General features: G+C 48.5%; 1 protein-coding gene across 2 annotated transcripts; it reads right to left on the minus strand.

Moving 5' to 3' along the window:
* Positions 1 to 1,111: 1,111 nt before the first annotated feature.
* DNAJA4 (DnaJ heat shock protein family (Hsp40) member A4) lies at positions 1,112 to 18,201 on the minus strand. 2 transcript variants are annotated; one of them, XM_043489756.1, is made up of 8 exons: positions 17,647 to 18,201; positions 17,142 to 17,280; positions 11,278 to 11,458; positions 9,217 to 9,321; positions 8,102 to 8,329; positions 6,955 to 7,185; positions 3,403 to 3,503; positions 1,112 to 3,104 (listed from the first exon to the last, which is right to left on the minus strand). In XM_043489756.1, the coding sequence occupies exons 1-8, from the start codon at positions 17,724 to 17,726 to the stop codon at positions 2,889 to 2,891; spliced, it is 1,281 nt and encodes a 426-aa protein (XP_043345691.1). In that variant the 5' UTR covers positions 17,727 to 18,201; the 3' UTR covers positions 1,112 to 2,888. The 2 variants fall into 2 exon arrangements, with proteins under 2 accessions (XP_043345691.1, XP_043345692.1); XM_043489757.1 differs by lacking the exon at positions 17,647 to 18,201 and adding an exon at positions 17,429 to 17,562.
* Between the last annotated feature and the right edge of the window lie 256 nt (positions 18,202 to 18,457).

Below are 18,457 nucleotides of genomic sequence, written 5' to 3' on the forward strand. Positions count from 1 at the left end.
TGATCATAACAACTTCATATGCTTCATGTCAGGTCCCATGCTTTTCCTCCAGACTCCCCATAACCCATAAATCAAGCCCATCCTCTCTTTTCTCTCCTGCCTCTGCCTTGTTCACCCTCCTATAGCTGAAGCAGGAGGTAGACGGGCGCCCAACCAGAGTAAGGCAATTGGAAATTCATTCCCTGTGGACGGAAACTCCCAAGACAAGAAGAGCAGGATAATTAAGGGAGGAAGCTGGGCCCTGGTCATACTGCATATTTCTCATTCTCAAAGTCAGGAGACCTCCCTGACCACACATGCACAGAAAGGCTCCTTGGAGGTCAAAGGGGAGTGATGCCAAGGGATGTTGTACCCACAGGCCTCTTCAGTAGAATCCATCTTGACTAAGAAATGTGTGCACACACATAGAGGAAGATCCTGAGATACACCAAATATGGACTGTGAACTGGGCAAATCTAAATGACTGGCCAAAGGAAACCCAGAAAAAAAATGCCCTTTAAAAGGCATTCAGACTGTCAGGAGAGTGCAACTCAGGGACTCTTCTCTGAGTCTGCCCATGTATCTATCTACACGTGCTATACTCCTCCCCCCCCCCCCCCCCCCCCCCCACCCTTTTACTTGCTTTACTGCTTTTTGTCTTTGTGTAAATTCTTTTCTGCAAAGCCAAAGGGCCAGGGCCCCTTTCCCTGACCTCTGGGCCAGTGATTAGGATTCGGTGCTTTCCCTGCCATGACCTGACCTCAATCTCTGGGAACCCAAGCCCCGCTTTAAGATGCTACAGCCTGAGGCCACCCAAGATCATAGCCACATAGCCCTGGCCATTTCCTCTGCCTTCCTCAGATGTTCCTTCCTGACTTTCATAGGTTTCACTGCTTTCAGGTTGTTCTCAGGTGTCTGCTCCCAGTAAGAGGCCTTCCCCTGGTCCCTTTCCCATTATTCTCATTCGTCACTGCAGTCTTCATTGCCTGATGTATTTATCCCCACCCCAAATATAAGCTCCATGAGAGCAGAAACTCCATTCCATTTTATCAACCAATATGAGGCAAACTGGCACCTTAGCACTGGTCATTGGAAATAAAACTAAGTAAAAAAATAAAAACACAACCATCTGTCTCATAACAGCTCAATTTTAATTTTAAAGTGACAAATGTACAGGTGGAATAAATTTTAAGCAACACCCTCCAGATCCCATTTACATGACAAGGAGCTGAATGCAATTTTGCCTTATCATCAACTACAGTAGTTTTCTGGCAATAATTCTTTAGGAAGTCACAGCACAGAAACAGAACACCCTGGAGTTGTGGTCCATTTGTAAACTGATTTTCATACAGGCTTAGCTGGAAGAATAGATTTTCTTTCTTTCCTGACTAATGGTCAAAGTGGGGCAGGCAGGCTCCTTCTGTACCTATCTTGAGTAAATTATGCCCACCCACCAGCCAGCAGTGTTCTGCTAGAGTCTGGTCCACCCGCTGAACCTACCTGCCGTGGGTCTGATCTGCCCTTTGGGTCTCCTGGGGAGGCCCCTGGTCTGAGTCACACTTGCAGGCACTGTATGACCAAGTAAGGGTGGATCTGAAAAGTGGCCTCTGCTTTAACCCAGCAGCTGAGAAGGCAGCAGTTTTTCTTTGTGACTGTTACGGGAAGGAAAGGAGCAGTAATGGCTGAAGGTTGAGGAATCTAAATTTATATTGTAGTCTACTTGCCAGGAGTAAACAAGTAATTAATATCTTTTCGAACAAGTTATCATTTACAGTGGTAGTCCATACAGACTGCGGTCCAGAGTAGAACTTTTAAGTTCTCACTAAAACTTTACCTCTTGAGCAGGAAGCCCTTTGTGATATGGCTGTGCAAGGAGATGAACCATCCATCCTTTGGAAAGGAGCTGAATCTGGGAGAATGAGGTGGAAAACACTGAGATGTCCCCTGCCTTCCCAGAGCCTCAAGTCACCCAGGATCACTGGTCAGGCAGGGAAACGGGCTGTGCCACGGCGCTGAGCCACCAGCATCTCCCACGGCTTCTGTCGCTGCACTAAGGCTGCTGGGGATGTGGATGGTTTCATTTTCTTTACAAGTAAGCACTTTGGTGGGACAGCACTGCAAACGCTGTCAACAGAAAACAACAAAAGGCAAGGTGCAGGGGTTGCAGGCAAATAGTTTTATCAGTGTTTCATTTAAAACACTGGTTTGTCCTCACCACAAGGCTTGGAAGGCTCAGGAAGCTTCCAAGAGAGATGATCAGACCCACCCCACTCCAAACACTCAAGGGCATAAGACAGCAGGAACCAAGTTGGCCCTGCAGCCCACTCAGTGTGAGCCAGGCACTGCAGCCAAATCCAGCCCACAGATGTGCTTTTATTCTTGAGGAGAACCATCTGGAATCAAGATTCAGAAATGTCACATTAGCAGCCCTGAGATCATGCCCTCTATAACTTTGCCTTGGGAGGCAGGTGCAGAGGGGAAGAAACTGCAGAGCTGGACATGGGCCAGGTCACCCACTTCGTGCCTGGAGGTTTGCTCAGGGGCTGAGTGCTACTGTCTGGGCTGTGCTTTATTGGTGGAACTGAATTATGGCAAAGCCACTAGAAGCACAAAGTGTCAGTGCGTTCACTGGCATCTCAAAAATATCCTGAAAATGTAAATAAACAGATTTCATATGCAGACTAGAGGTGATTTACACTTAAAACATTTAAATATAAATTAAGCTATAACTTAAGTTACAACCAAAAGAAAAACAAAAAAAAAACCAAAGACACTCAGCAGTTGAGAATGCTGAACACATACACAGGACACCCCAAACACGAGGCCATTAAAGCGATGCCATTTTTCATTGCGCCAACTTTACATTCATGATGTGCTAGTCCCGCCAGGCCACGCTGCACGGGGCCGCGTCATGCCGTCTGGCACTGCACTCCGGCCCGCGGCCCGTCATCGTCCTCTTCATAGGCCTCCCTGTGCTGGCGCCAGTTCTGCTCGTTGGGATTAAACTCCTTCAGCTCCACCTGATCCATGTCCTCTGTAATCCTGACTTTCTGTCGAGGCGGGAGCAGAGCTTCCAGCTGGGAAAGCTTGTCTTGGGGAAGCCAGTGTTTTTCAGGAAAAATAACCTGTAAAGGGTGAGGTGGGAAAGAGCAGTTGTTTCTTCCCTTCCCAATTAAGGCATTTAATTTTATGTCCCATGAGAATAACACACACACACAGACACACAGACACACACACAGAGGCACTTACTAAAAACTGTATGATCAGAATCCCTTTCTCCAGAATAACACACACACACACACACATACACAGGCACTTACTAAAAACTGTATGATCAGAATCCCTTTCTCCAGAATAACACACACACAGACACAGACACACACACACACACACACACACACACACATATACACAGGCACTTACTAAAAACTGTATGATCAGAATCCCTTTCTCCAGAGGTGATTTGTAGATTGGCATTCCTTCATTACGCACACATTTCAGGTCCCCATGCTTTATCACCTCACCTGTCACAAACACACACAAAAAAGGTTTACTTATGAAATAGGAAGATGGACAACGACCTGGAGCCTGGGGCAGGCCCGAGCACACTCACAGCAGCAGGCTAAGGCAGGGGTCATGGAGCATCTGACTAGAAAGCTGGCCCCAGCCAGAATGGTCCCTGTCAGAGGAACTGGTGGGCGAAGGGGATGAGAGGAGGGTGGGAGTGGGACCCTTTCAGATCCATGCGTGGGCTCCTGCAGTGTATCCAAGGAGAAGGGGCTGGAGCCTCCATCATAAAGCAGGTTTAAAAACATGAACTAGGAATCAACACTTAGTTTGGGAAAACAGGGCTATTGTGTTAGCCTGCCTCTTCAGATATTACAAATGACTTTCTCATGAGTGGGAAGAGATTCTCCTCCTCACAGACTCGAGCACAGCTTAGAGCAGGAATCAGCCTCGAAGGAGCCCGGCAGGAGAGCCAGCTTCCTGGGCAGGGAGCTCAAAAGGCACAGGGGTCTCCTCACATGCCCATGGGCCAGAACTGGCCCGGCTTGCACTTGCTGGGTCTTACATTTCTACACTTTTTCAGAAGGTATCATGGGAGTTCAGCACCCCCAGAGCACTTGGTTTACCCCCAAATCTAAAAATATTTTTTCCTTCCAAATATGAAGAGATAAAAGGGTTTCTTTAAAAAAAAATTTAAAAAAGGATGCTTTTCAGCTCAGTAATGAAAATGGGTAGAGAAATAAATACTCAGGAAAAATATGAATGGCGGGGGGTGCGGTGGTGCAAACACTCATTTATTCAGCACCCTACTCCCCTGGATGAACACTCTCCAGAGGAAATCTTTTAAAGTATCTCATGGGAATTTTTCAAAATAAAGCGTGTGGAGGACTCTCCTTGGGGGTCATCCAGCACAGGGCTGTGGCTCACACAGGGCCCTTAGAGCTGCTGACGGCAGCCTTAGCCAAACAGCCCCATGCTACTGGGCTTGTTACGGTTTTCGTTTTGTTTTTAAATAGCTTTCTGTCTCTCTGTTCCTATCAGATGTCACTTCTTATTGCCCTCAGCACCGCTTCTCAGGCTTCTGCTTTAACTCACTGTGGGCAAGGAAGCCCTGGGACCAAGTATGGACAACCACATGTAAGAGAGGGAAAAGAGGATGACTTGGCTCTTCTGTGAGGTACAGATCTGCCTTCAGTCAGGGGGATCACAACCTGCTGAAGCTCTTAAGGCACGTTTTTCTCTAATCTGACTCTCAGCCATTTTCAAGACAGCCTAAGGGGCTCTAGCAAGGAAGGCACTATAATAGCAAAAGAAGGAAGAGGAAATGAAGGAAAGATAAATAAGCCAAAACAACAGAAAAGCTGAAAAGAAAAGGAAAGGACTCAAAAAAAAAAAAAAAAAAAAGATAAATGGGCAAAAAGAAAAAACACAGGTGAAATCTCCAGCAGGAGGTTTTCCGGACACCCTGCCCTCATAACTAAGCAAAGAAATGGGTTTCTCAGGGTTCACTTCTCTCCCTCTGGGGCTCGCCTCCTCTCTCCTGTCCTTGGCCTCTAGGTTCCCTGTGGCTGGGATTAGTTGGGAGGCAGCAAGGAGCCCTGGGCTCCCATCCCATGGCACGGGCCCCAGCTCCAGGGAGCTTGGCCAAGGATGAGCTTTCCCAAAGAAGTCACACAGCATCCCAAAGATGCCACCCAGCTCCTATTCCCAGAAGGACTGGAATCAGGGTTGAGGTGATGTTAGGGGACGCTGGACATGATACCAGGGGTCTTGGGCACACACCCACTCACAATCTAGGGCTTTGTGCAAACTACAATCCTCAAACTTTCCTACACAAGTGAGGGGAGGAATTGGGTGCCTTGCTAACTGCTAAGTCACTTCAGTTGTGTCCGACTCTGTGCGACCCCATCCCTGGGATTCTCCAGGCAAGAACACTGGAGTGGGTTGCCATTTCCTTTTCCAATGCGTGAAAGTGAAGTCGCTCAGTCATGTCCAACTCTTCGCGACCCCATGGACTGCAGCCTACCAGGCTCCTCCATCCATGGGATTTTCCAGGCAAGAGAACTGGAGTGGGGTGCCACTGCCTTCTCCATGGGTGCCTTGGGAGGCTTACAAAATGGAATCTAAAGGAAGATGTTGTATTTAAGTTTTTCATGCATATTTGTATTATAGTGCAGTGCTTTTCCTCAATCCTTAAGTATATCTATATGCAAATACAGCAAAAAATCATATGGTAAAATTTTAACAATAGGCAAATCATACATCAGTGGTCCTCGTGCTACTTTTATTTTCACAACTTTTTGTTAAGTTTGAATTTGTTTCCAAATAAAATGTAAAAGACAAAAGAAAACCTCTGATCAAGACTGGGGTATATAATTCCATTTCATTTATACCCAGAAAAGGAAGAAACAGAAAGAGCCAAAGAGGAAAGTGGCAGAGAAAGAGAACAGGCCAGAAAAGGGGAGAGAGAAATGGATACAGAGGAAGGAAAGGCCCAGAAGGTGGTTGGGGAGACCAGGTGGCTCACCCCACTGGACTGCAGGGTCTTGCTTATTTCCAGTGCTGTTGGACAGGCTCATTGGCTGGTTACTGCCAAGCCCAGCCCTGAACCCATCCCATCTAGCTTTAAGTCCCAGATGCGCACATGAAAAGTTAGACTCCCCAATAACCCTGTGCCCAGCGAGGGGACCAGAACAGCACTGCTCATGGCCAAGAATGGGGTCAAGAATATCTGGGTGGCTCAGCCACCACAACACCCATCTGGACATTCTTTGACATGGACAGCTGACCTGAAGTGCTGTTCACAGGCAGCTGCGAGTTGAGTGTCCCAGCCTGGTCTCTCTCCCTTCTCCCCACAGCCCCTTCCAGGCAGGTCCTCTGAGGCCCTAGCTACAGTGAGCACTAGCCCCCCTGGGAGCTGGGAGCCTGGCATCTAGACACGTGCTGGCAGGCTGAGCTCTCAGGCCCGTGAGAATCCTTCTGGTCCAGAGGCAGCTCCCTCCAGCTCCTGCGCACGTGTGCAGATAAGCAGTTCTCTAGATGCCACCAAAGGTAAGCTGGCAGGCCACATCTTTTTTCAGGAATATTCTATTTTAAAATGTCTCATATGTAACTGACAACAGAGAGGCTAGAGGAATGTGGATGAATCAGCTCAGATCACCACGTGATAGGGGAAAAAACCACCTATTATCAGCTGTGTTTTATTATACCAAAGTTAATTTTTTAAAAATTTAAGTCAGGTTGGTAGGTTCCAGGTAGAATTTTAGGTTCCCACAGATTCCAACTCTGAATTTTTTTCAAGAAGACTATAAAAGAAATTCAAAAAATTCTCGAGACTCTACTGATGATTTTAAATTTACAGAAAATCATGTCACACTAAACTTGAATGTGAAACCAAGGCTAAGTTGCCAGGTTCATCGGGCCAAACACACAGAAGAACTACAAGGAAACACACATTTGAAACATTACCTGATTTGGATGTAATAACAAGGACTCGATCATCCAGTGTTTTTATCGTCTTCTTGAAGCCACAAAGGGCTTCAGAAAGCTGAATTTTCATTTTCATGATCAAGTCATGGCCTCGTCTCTGAAAGACACTATGATCCTTCTGATCAAGCACAATTATGACATCACCAGGCTCCAGCTCGGGCTCCTGATCTCCTTCTCCATGAAATAGTATCTTTTGCCCATCTTTCATACCTATGAAACATCATCCCTTTCTGATTAGCCATTTCTCTTAAAAACCATACTTTCAACAAAGCTTTAGAAGAGGCTCACAGAGCCTTTGGGGGGTTCGTTACTCATCAAAGCTCCCAACTTTGTGCAGGCCTGGGGCTGGAGTGGTGGCTAGGAATACCGGTGACAGAGGCCTCACTCCCCTGCACACATCCCCGGTCCTCAGCCACACGCACAGTAAGGAGAACGGGAGACGAGGCCGCCACCTCGGCACAGCGCAAGCGTGCACTGTCTCCCCAGGCCCCGACGCCACAGCTGACAGCACACTGTGAGCACACGTCCGTTTCTGAGGCACAAGCAGTGCTCTAACCAGTCTCTGTGTGCACCCAGGCACAGGGCCAAGTCCTCCAACCTGTGTGCTGGTTTGGGTACTGAACTGGGGACTTTGGTCTCATCTCTCACCTAAAGTATATTCTCTGGATTAGAAAGACACAAAATAATCAGGGGAATAGCTAAGAGGGGGAAAGCCCTTAAAATGATGCCCCCAGGCAAAATCAATAGCAGGGGGAAGGTGCTGGATTTGGGAGAATCTGCTGCAACAGAGGGGAAATGTGTGGAAAAAAAGGGACGCACAGCTGTGAAGATGTACATGAGCTCTCACGGCCAATGCATGACAAAAGTCATTAGCAAATGACTCTAAAGGATGGTTTGAGAATTGCAAGGGAGGGCAATTAACCAAAATCAAGGTCAAGTGACTTCCGGAGCACTGGAAAACCTTAAGAAGATGCTTTCGATCCAAAGAGCCGATGGCACACACCAAGGGTGTCCCAACAGCAGCTGTGCTGTGGCTCCCTCCCCTGACACCTAACCTGCGTGTTCCACAGTCAGCACCTGAGACGCACTTCTACCAGCCTGGGGTGCTAGTGCTGCGCTGCCTCACCTTTCTCCACGTGCACCTCGATAATCTTCTTCTCTCGGATGACCTTGGCACCGTTGCAGCTTTCGCAGCGGTCCTTGGGGTTGATGCGCTCGCCCTGGCCCTTGCACTCGATGCACACGGTCTGGATCTGCTGCACCATGCCCGGCCCAATCTGCTGGATGTGAATCTGCATCCCTCGCCCCTTGCACACCGGGCACTTCTCCACAGACCCCTTCTTCCCACCAATGCCTGCGAGGAGAGAGGAACGAGGCTGTACTCTTCCCTTAAAAGAGGCTCTGCTGGACGCCACCGCAGAAGGTGATGAGCCATGAAACTGGACACTGGGGTTTGAATTCTATTCACAATCATAAAAAGCCACGTGAGAGAGTCTGGATGATTCTAGGCAAGCAGACAATATCCAGATATTAACATGTGATTGCAAATATTTGTGGTTTTGGCTGTGCCAAGGCAAATTCATCACTTTAACGTCACCAGCTATTTTCTTCCACCACAGAGTGGAAAAACACCCATGCCTGCACGTGACCGTGGAGGCTTGAGAACACATCCCTGCCCATAGGAGCAGCTACCCAGCCCAGCCACTTCTCTATGGGACAGCGTGTGACCAAGTCACCGGATCTGACGTTTCTTGAAAAATTAGATTTTAAAGACCCATGCTAATTACATTTACGTTTAAGTCAAGGACTGTAAACTATGGCCAGCTACCTGGTTTTGTAAATAAATCTTTATTAGAACACAGGTGCATCATCTGTTTCTCTGCTTATTTCCTGTCTATGGCTCTGTCAACGGTTACAACAGAGACACTATGGCTCACAGAGCCCAAAATAGCTACCATCTGGCTCTTTACAGCAAAAGTGTGCTGACCCCTAGGGCTGGGTGAACTGTCTTCATTTCTATATTTTTAAAATAATTGACAACACATTAACTAAATGTGCAATCCAAATAAAAGATGAACAGGGCCAAATAAAATGGGTTTGGCCCTCAGGCCACCGGTTTGTAATTTCTGACCTTCATATTTGAAAAGATCAATTGTTTTTCTCTGAATTGTAAAACAATAAGAATTGTTTACAGATCTGAGGAACCAGAACTATGAGACTCATTCAGAAATGAATCCTTACCTTCACATTTCTCACAAATTACATTTTTCTGGAGAGCCAGTTTCTTTGTGACTCCATTATATAAATCTTCAAGAGTTACAGACAACTGATGTACCACATTCTTGCCTTATGGAGGAGGAGAAGAAACAGTCAGTAATACTGTATCAAATATACCACTGTATTAAATACCACCTATATGACCTTTAGTTGTATGAAGTCTCCAGAGACTCAGACTGTGCCTGTTGTCATTCATTCCCTTCCCTGGGGGAGGCAAAGCTTTTGTTACACCTGGCCCATCCTTCTGGCCCTCTGCCAATATGAGAACTAATACTGTTACAGCTATGAGCTAATTATTCAATCATTTATAGATGTCACAAAGACTTTCCATCTTCATTTTCTAAGAACAAATCTGAGAATCAGAGATCAATGAGGAAACCCATTATGTTAACCCATGAGACTGGTGAAGCAGGCTCCCCATGAAAAGAGACCTTTTCTTACAGATGACACATGAAGTCAGTCTCTCGACCTTCAACTGAAACTCTTTCTTGAACATAATGCCCTTTACTTTTTGAGCCCTTCTGTGACTTGTGACTGACTGCAAACTCTTTCATCTGTGGCAATCTTGTCTGTTCACCCAGGACAGTGGGCCTTTCACCTTCAGGGAGGGCGTCTGTCTGCTCTGGTGCCATCCCAGCCTCTCAGGACCCACAGCATCAGGTCCCCCTCTGCTGCCCATAGGGCTCTTGAGGTCTGAGAGATGGACTGAGATGAGGACTCATCTCAAGGACTGAGATGCTGTCCTTGGTTATTGGCTGTCAACCTTGAGAGATGACTTAATTAAGGGTGTGAAGTTGTTCATCTCAAGACAGTGAGAGAGCTGGGCAAGAGGACACCCAAAGGTTTTAATCACATCCACACTGTCAATTATATGAGCAGGCAATGCACCCAGACAACAGGGTAAAGATTTTTGCCTAATAAACACTTTGTGATTTTTAACACACTATATTCACAGAATTGACAGCCAAGGTTTTAAAGCCCGAAGTCAATTATAATGTGAGAATCAGTATAGCCTTATTCATCCAGGGGCCTCTTGTTGACACCAAACCACCCTTCTTAAACCTCAATGCAGAGCTTGTTTGTTTTTATTTCATTCAGGATTGTAATAAGCTTGGCTATCTATCTGGTTTTGAGGTCTAAAGAAGAGTACCAACTGTAAGCTGGACAGGGGAAGGGGGCTGTAAGAGACCACTGGTAATAGTCAGAGGTGACAGCCTAGAGCCTGTCAGGAGGTAAGGGATAGAAAAATTTGGAAGAACAAACCCCAGAATCAAAAAACAGAGCCCTGGGGCCATTCGCTAAGAGTCAAGTTCCTCATTCCCCTCTGGGGATGAAGCTGCTAGACCTAATGCATTCTGAAGAGATGGGCAAGGTAGTTTCTTTTACAAAGATGTTCAAACGTCAAGGGGTGAATTTTGCTACCTAGAGAATCTCCTGAGGAGGCTGAGGAAATGAGGCTGCACTCCACATGGCAGACCACCAGCTAGAAATAGAGCCCACGGGCCCCACCCGGGTCAGGAGACTCAGAGAGGAGGCGGGCACTCTGGCAGAGTCATCAGTAATAACCACAGGAGGTGCCATTCACAGCTCTTAGGACACTGGGAGTCTGACCCCAACAGGAGAGAAAAGGAGGGCAAGGTAATCTTGAGCTTCCTCCTTTCTCCTCACCCCCATTTGCTCCTTTGTGGGGGTGGGGTGGAGTGGAGCACACCACTTGGGGGATCTTAGTTTCCCGACTAGAAATTGAACCCAGGCCCTGAAAGTAAAAGGGCAGAATCCTTAGCACTGGACCACCAGGGAATTCACCATCCGCTCCTTTATATGTGGGGTTTGGAGAGCGTCAGGCAATTAACTACTAGCTGTATTTAGAGACTCCGGGTAGCCTGGATACTAGACCAGTGATGAACTACTTAAAGTTAATGATTTCTCAAACACGGTAACCACACCCTTTTAAGGCAAGATCCCTCCTGATATCAGTAACACATACAATTTGGAAACTAAAACTTGCTTAACGTCTTTATTTACCTCTTCTCTCTCGAGCCATTCGTCCTCCGCCACCAAAGAACATGTCGAAGATGTCCATGGGGGAAGAGAAGCTGGGGCTGCCTGAGCCTCCTTCCTTAATGGCCTGTTCACCACCCTGGTCATAAATGTCCCTTTTCTTTGGATCTGAAAGCACTTCATATGCCTGGGATATGAGCTTAAACTTTAAAAGAAAAAAAAGAAAAAGATTAAAAAGAGAGAGAAGGTTTGAGTTGTTTATGAAGCAAACTCACCATACGAATGCAGTATCAAAGGGATTCTGCACCCAATCCCGCAAACTGGTGGGTCTATATGTTATCTGGAACCTGACTTTTCCATTCAACCCCCTTGTAGCGTGGGATACACAGGGCAAGCATTACTACAGGATGAGATGCAGGACCACTGCCTCTCTGCAGAGGGTAAGGATACAGAGCGGTAGGGAGGACTTTCTGCATCCTCAGGCTGCACCAGACAGGAAGACGTGGAGCAGAATTAAGACATCATGAGACCAGGCCAGGACTGAACCTACAACCAGAAAAAGCCCAGTGCTCCCAGCATACTGCTGGCTTTCCAGCTCAGGAGGGCTGCTTTCTTAGTTCATTAGCATGAAATTCAACTACAAACATCTTGTGAGCAACACTCTGCATTCGGGCTGCAGACAGTGTGCATAAAACTGTCCTGATCACCCCTCAAAGTCCCTCCCCTCTTGCAGTCTCCCCCGTATCTCACTTATTGGCAATGCCAAAACCTCATTTCCTCTCCCTCACATCTCATCTGTCAACAAATCCTTCTGATGCTACCTTCAAAAGTCTATTTCCAGTGCCCTGAGACAGACAAAACACCCAAGTCTGCCAAAAATGTATCTTGTAATCCAACTGTAAGAATAGAATCAGAGAACCCAAACTGAAGTAGCAAAACTCCAGGTGGCACTAGTGGTAAAGAACTTGCCTGCTAATGCAGGACATATAACAGACCTGGTTTCAATCCCTGGGTTGGGAAGATCCCCTGGAGGAGGACATGGCAACCCACTCCAGTATTCTTGCCTGGAGAATCCCATGGACAGAGGAGCCTGGAGGGCTACAATCCATGGGGTCGCTAAGAATCAGACACGACTGAAGTAACTTAGCATGCATGCACGCACACATTGCAAAACTAAAAGACAGGAAAACTAAATGTAACATGTGACTCTGAATTGGATCCTGTACTGAATCTTACATTGGAGAAAAAAATGGCTACAAAGGACATTAGAACAACTGGAAAAACAGGAATTTTTTTCTCTATGTTAATTGGATAATTTCTCAATGTTAATTTGATAACTGTACTGTGGTTATGTGGGGCTTCTCAGGTGGTGCTAGTAGTACAGAATCCGCCTGCCAATGCAGGAGATGCCGATTCAATCCCTGGGTCGGGAAGATCCCCTGGAGGAGGCAATGGCAACCCACTCCAGTATTTTTGCCTGGAAAATCCCATGGATAGAGGAGTCTGGCTACGGTTTACATAACTATGGTTATGTAAAAGATATTGTTTTCCCCAGGAGAAACATTTAGGGCTAACAGGTTATGATGTGTGCAACTTACTTTCAAAAGCTTTAGCAGGTAACAGAGATGGGGAAAGCAAATATAGTGACATATTTATAATCAGTGAAAGTGGGTGAAAGAAACACACGTTTGTTGTACCATTCTCGTCTTTTCTGTAGATAGAGAAGTTTTTAACATAAATCACTATAAAATATCCAAAATCCATCCCTTCTCACCACCACTATGCCTGCCCAGGTGCAGGCCACCCTCTTTGGCCTGGATAACCACAGTAACTTCCTAATGGAGTCCCATCTTCCACCCTCACCCCAGCTTTTAGTCTTCTGCACACGGCAGCCAGAACCTGTCAGCTAATAGTGTCAACCCTCTGCCTCCTGCCTTCCAAGGGGCCCATTTCACTTGGGGTAAAACCTAATTCTTATTTTCATCTACAAGCTCAACTTGACACCACTGCCTCCAGCTCTCCAAAATTCTGCTTGTGCTTTACCGGCCTCCTGGCTGTTCCCCAACACCTGAGCAATTACTGCTGGGGTTGTGTCCCCCACTGCCACGTCAGTTCCCTGAGGACAGGGAGTTAGGTCAGCTGTGTCCACTAGCATATCCCCAAGCCTAAAACACTGCCGAGCATGTAGAAGGCGCTTGGGAAATACTTGCTACATGAATGACTCAATTCTGGGAATTGAGAAATGAATAAATGAGATAGAGTCTTGGTTCTTCAGAGGTATGGTTTAATCTGTGAGATGGATGTCTATATAAACATCCTATAATGCAGCTGGCTCCAGAAAACACATAGGAAAAAAAAGTGCTCTGAATATACAAATATGGAAATGACAGAGACACTAGGTTTTCTCCTGTACTGCAGATCCCGGATGGAGATCTAGTAAGTAATAAAAAATAACAGATGATAGCTAATAAGTAATAGCTAACAACTGGGTAATTTAAAAAACTGTCTCAGAGACATCAGAGTTATACTCAAGGTAATTAGGTCTTTTGATATATTGATTCTCGCACACCATTTATGTAAAGAAAGAGGCAGCACTCACTACTTACTCCTTTCCACAGCAGAAAAAGAGGTATAGGGATGAGGTGCATAGCACAGAAGATCAGAAAGCAATCAGGCCAGGCTGCCCTGAGAGAGTCCCTGGGGTCTGCACTAGGTAAATATACTTCATGCAACTGTCCACTAGAAACACTCACCAAATATTATGGATACTTGAAAAAGACACTTGGACTTAACAGAACAGATGATTAATCTACAAAGGAAAAGGAATGCCCTCTTCCAGAAGGGCAGATCTCATGTGGGCATGGGGCTCCCACAACCCTGGGGGTCTCGGCACTCCAGAGTCTAATTCAGCTCTGTGCCTGACCCCGTTCTCACAGCAGGAGACTAGTACTCTGTCCAACTCACCTTTCAGACAGTAATAATTTGCCACAGGACTGTTTTGGGTTTTTTTCCATTGGTCTCTGTTGCAGCATGTGGGCTTAACAGCCTTGTGGCATGTGGGCTCTTAGTCCCCTGACTAAGTTGTTGTCCCCAACAACCTGCATGCCCTGCATTAGAAGGCAGATTCTTAACTACTGAACCACCAGGGAACTCCCTGCCACAGGACTTTTAAAAAAATTATTATGCAGCTGGAAAAATGGCTTTGGAGACTATGCAGCAACTTGGGAAAGCACTGATGGTAAAATATTAACTGGTGAGGGAAAAAGACTTATGTGCCTGGATGCCTGTGTACAATCACCCTGGGAAAAGGCTGGAAGGAAGCACAGCGACAGCACTTAGGGTCATGTGTACTTGGTGGGTTTTCCTCAATATCCTGACATTTTCTGTACAGTGCTGCCCTCTTAATATTTTTGAATTTGAACGTCTGTCATTCAAACTAAAAGTTACAGTGAAATTGGCCAAAAGAGCAAAGTCCTCTCCAAAGCTGGCTGGGGTTAACAGTCACGACTGTATCCCCAGTCATGGCCCCCAAAAGGGGCTCGCTTACCTACACACTGCCTGTGTGTCTTTCAGAAAACCAGCTGCAGGGAAGTAGAGACTCCAGGCAAAGCACCTGACAACAAACACAGGCACCCAGCGCTTAGCAACGCAGGACAACAGGGCACAAAGCGAAGACCAGCAGCCCAGCAGCCTTCCCCGCTGCCCCGGAGCAAGGAGCAAGGGACGGGCTTAGTCTATTTTTGAAGAGATGTTAATACAGTGACTAACTCAGCAGGAAAAAAATAAAAAAAAGGTTCCGCCTATGGCAGATAAAACAGACTTGCACAAAAAAGCAAAGGCCTACACATTGTGCCCACTACATAGAAGGACCAGAAAGGAGGTTATCTGGTGAGTGAACGCATGAGTCCTCTCTAGGCAACTTATAGTAGAGTTTCTATAAACCGGGTCCCCAATCTCCTCAACTCCTTTCGATTCTGGGGAATATGGGCAGCAGACAGGAACCACAATTAAAGAAGGTTGAGGACAAGTGGTTCACGCTGTGGTCAGAGGCAGTCTCCTAGAAGAAGTTTTAGCAGAGAACTAAATTAAAGGACGGTGGGGAGGGAGAAGTATTGTATTCCTGAAACATCACAGAACCCCTCCCCCACCTCCCCCTAAAGCTGCAAGGGACCTGCCAGACACTTCAACAGCCTCACTTACATGACACTAATTCAATACCTGGTTATAAATATTAGCTTAAAACAAATCAACCACCTCTGCTCAGACAGGTATACATATATGCAAGGCAACACCTACAGAAATGTATTACCAGTCAAGTCTAATTTTAAAAAAAGCTTCAGAACACCAGCAGCCTACTCACTCCAACTGCAGGCACACAGCCATGACTTACGCTTGGACAGCGCTCTGAGATCTGACCTGAACTGGGGTCAGAAGGCTTTCCCACACACTGCCCCTGAAACGTGAAATTAGAAGCCTGGCTGTGCTCTCCTTAAAGGATGTTCTCAGAAACAGCTTACAATGAATATAGGGAGCAAATCTATGAATCACCAACACTACATAAAAAGCCAGTGACTTTCAAAGCTACAGTAAGCCACCTAAATATAGATGAGAAAGAACACAAGTAACAGACAAATGGTCTTACAGGAAAGCATTTTAAACTTGTGACAGCCACACTGGGCACATGTGGCTAAATATAAACATTGTATCACTGTTGCCACCCAGCCAACCTTCTTAGGCAGCTTTCTCCAGCTTGCAAACGCTCCCACAGACAGGTATTTTGATACTAGCGCTGTTTCGGGCAAGTCTAAGTGCCAGCCGAGTGAACTACCGCTTCAAAAGTGGTCCAAGTGTCATCGCTATCACCTACTATAAAACCCCACCTCCCAACAACCATCCAGGACATCCCAAGTTTTATAAGACAACAGCAAGCAGTCAGAGGAAGAGTGATAAGGCCAATAAGCTTTCCCAAGGATGAATGCCTGATCCTTCTAATCACCTACTCTGGTGGGTAATGAGCCTCCTTGGGCATAAAAAGCAGGTTGATTCTTCTCCTATGAACAGGATGAAGAAGTTTCATTTAGGCCTTTCATTTATGTATGCAGAGTATTTTTCAGCCTATTATTAGTCCTTCGGGTCAACTGCGGGTCATCGGTCACAGAAAACCTGAAATGTTCATATAAAATGATGTGTCAGATTAAAAATCTCCGTGTCCCTGTTTAATAAAGAAAAGGTGATTATTCAGTGTCTGACAACCTTGATCAGGCAGGAGATAGGCACACAGGACAAACTCAGTCAGCCATTCTCCAGAGGGACACCGGGGTGTCCAAGGTACTGGTTCAGATTAAAGAAATTCATCTCCAGGGCTTGTGCATAAACAGGGAAAACCAGAACAAGAATAATTGAAATCCAGTCGTTCCCAGCAGGAACACAACTTCTGGTCGTGTGTGCCTCAGTTTCCCTGCGTGTTGGCTGCCTTTCTAAGAGGAATGTCCGCAAACCCTAGGAGAACGCGGCCCCCACTTTTCCATCCCGGCCCTCCCCAGCATTCGGAGGCGCCCCCTAAACACTTGTGGAGCGACCAGAGGAATGAATGGGCCGAGCGGGGGGTCGCCAGGGGTCACCAGTCCCGATACTCCACCCGGCGAGCCCGGGGCTCGGCGAAGTGCCCTCCATCTGACCGCGCCGCGCCCCCTCGGCCTCGGGCCACCCCAGGCCCCGGCCCGGCCCCGCGGCGGGGTGCGCGCAGCACCTGGCGACCGCCTCATCAACAAGCGTGGCTCGGGTTCCCCGCCGCCTTCAATAATTCACAGCCCCCGAGCTGCGGGCTGAATAATTGACGGCGGGCCCCGCGCGAGCCCGGCCCGCGCCGCCCCGAGCCCGGCCAGCACCTTCTCGCCCTCATCCGGGTTCTTGTCTGGGTGGTACTTGAGCGCCAGCTTCCGATAGGCCTTCTTGATCTCCTCCGGGGAGGCGCTGGGCTTCACCCCCAGGATGTCATAGTACTGGGTCTCCTTCACCATCTTGTCTCTGCGGGGTGGGGCGGGCAGGACGGTCAGCGCGCCCCGGACGCCCCAGCCGGGCCCCTGGCCGGCGCCCCCGCCGCCCGCCCGCGCGTCACGGTCACGGCCGCAGCCGCCGGCGCCCCCGCCCTCCCGCCCGCCCGCGCCGGGCCGACCTCCGCGCCCGGCACCGCCGCACTCGAGCCGCCGGCTCCTCCGCGGCGGGTTTTATTCGGCGCCGGCGGAAGGTTCCGCAAGGAGACAGTGACGCCACAAAGGCCCAGAACCTTCGCGGAGGTTCCGGCGGCGCCTGGACCTGGTGGGCTGGGGCGCGGCGGCAGGTTCTCAGCGGACACTCCCGACGCCCCGTCCCGGCGCGACACCTCCGGCTCACCCGGTATCCTCTGTCGTCTGCTCGTCCGGCCGCCCTTCTGACTCCCCGGAGGTCCAGTTCTGACTGCCGCCCCGGGCCATGTTGGGGTGTTTGGAAGACGGCTTCGGCGTGGAGGGTGCCTTCCGACGGCCGTCCCGCCGACCCGAGGCCGTCCCCTTTCCCTTCCGCGGGTCCGTGGGTCTGGCCGGCTCGAGGATCGGGTGGCCTGGAGGGCAGCGTCGGCGGGAACCCTGCCCCAAGGGGTTGGACTGGGAGGGCTGCGCCCCGCGTTCCCCACCCGGCCTCTCCCTGGGGGTGTGGCCGTCCTCTGTTTGGTCATGGCTGGGATGCGCCCTGAGGCCTGTCTCTTATTGTTGCATTTTTGAGGGGGTTGGAGTGGGTACAGGCCCTCTCCGGTGCTGGGGCCGCATTTCCCGAGGCCCTGCAGCTGCTGGCATCCCCCGGGGCATCTTCAAGGCTGAGCTGAGCCTAAGCCCTTCCAGATGCGTACAGTGGTGCTTTGCTGGCATCAGCTGTGGACGGTGGTCTCAACTACCCACAACTGAGAACCCCTGAAGTCTTCCAAGAGTAAGCAGTGACGTCCCACCAGATGATGCCCGTTAGACAGGAGCAGTGACGTCCCCCATGTCTCCCAAAGGTGGGCAGAGACCCCTCCCCTCCGAACCACCGAGGTTGGTCCAGGCTGGTGGGCACAATGGGCATGGGGAGTCGGGTAGGAGAGTGGTTCTGGAGACTGCAGCAGGACCCTCCCTGCCTGGTGCGGTAAGAAGACCCTGACTTCCTTCCGCTGTGCCCAGCTTCCAGTGGGTGC

This window comes from Cervus canadensis, chromosome 17, assembly GCF_019320065.1.
Source record: "Cervus canadensis isolate Bull #8, Minnesota chromosome 17, ASM1932006v1, whole genome shotgun sequence".
Classification (NCBI taxonomy): Eukaryota; Metazoa; Chordata; class Mammalia; order Artiodactyla; family Cervidae; genus Cervus; species Cervus canadensis.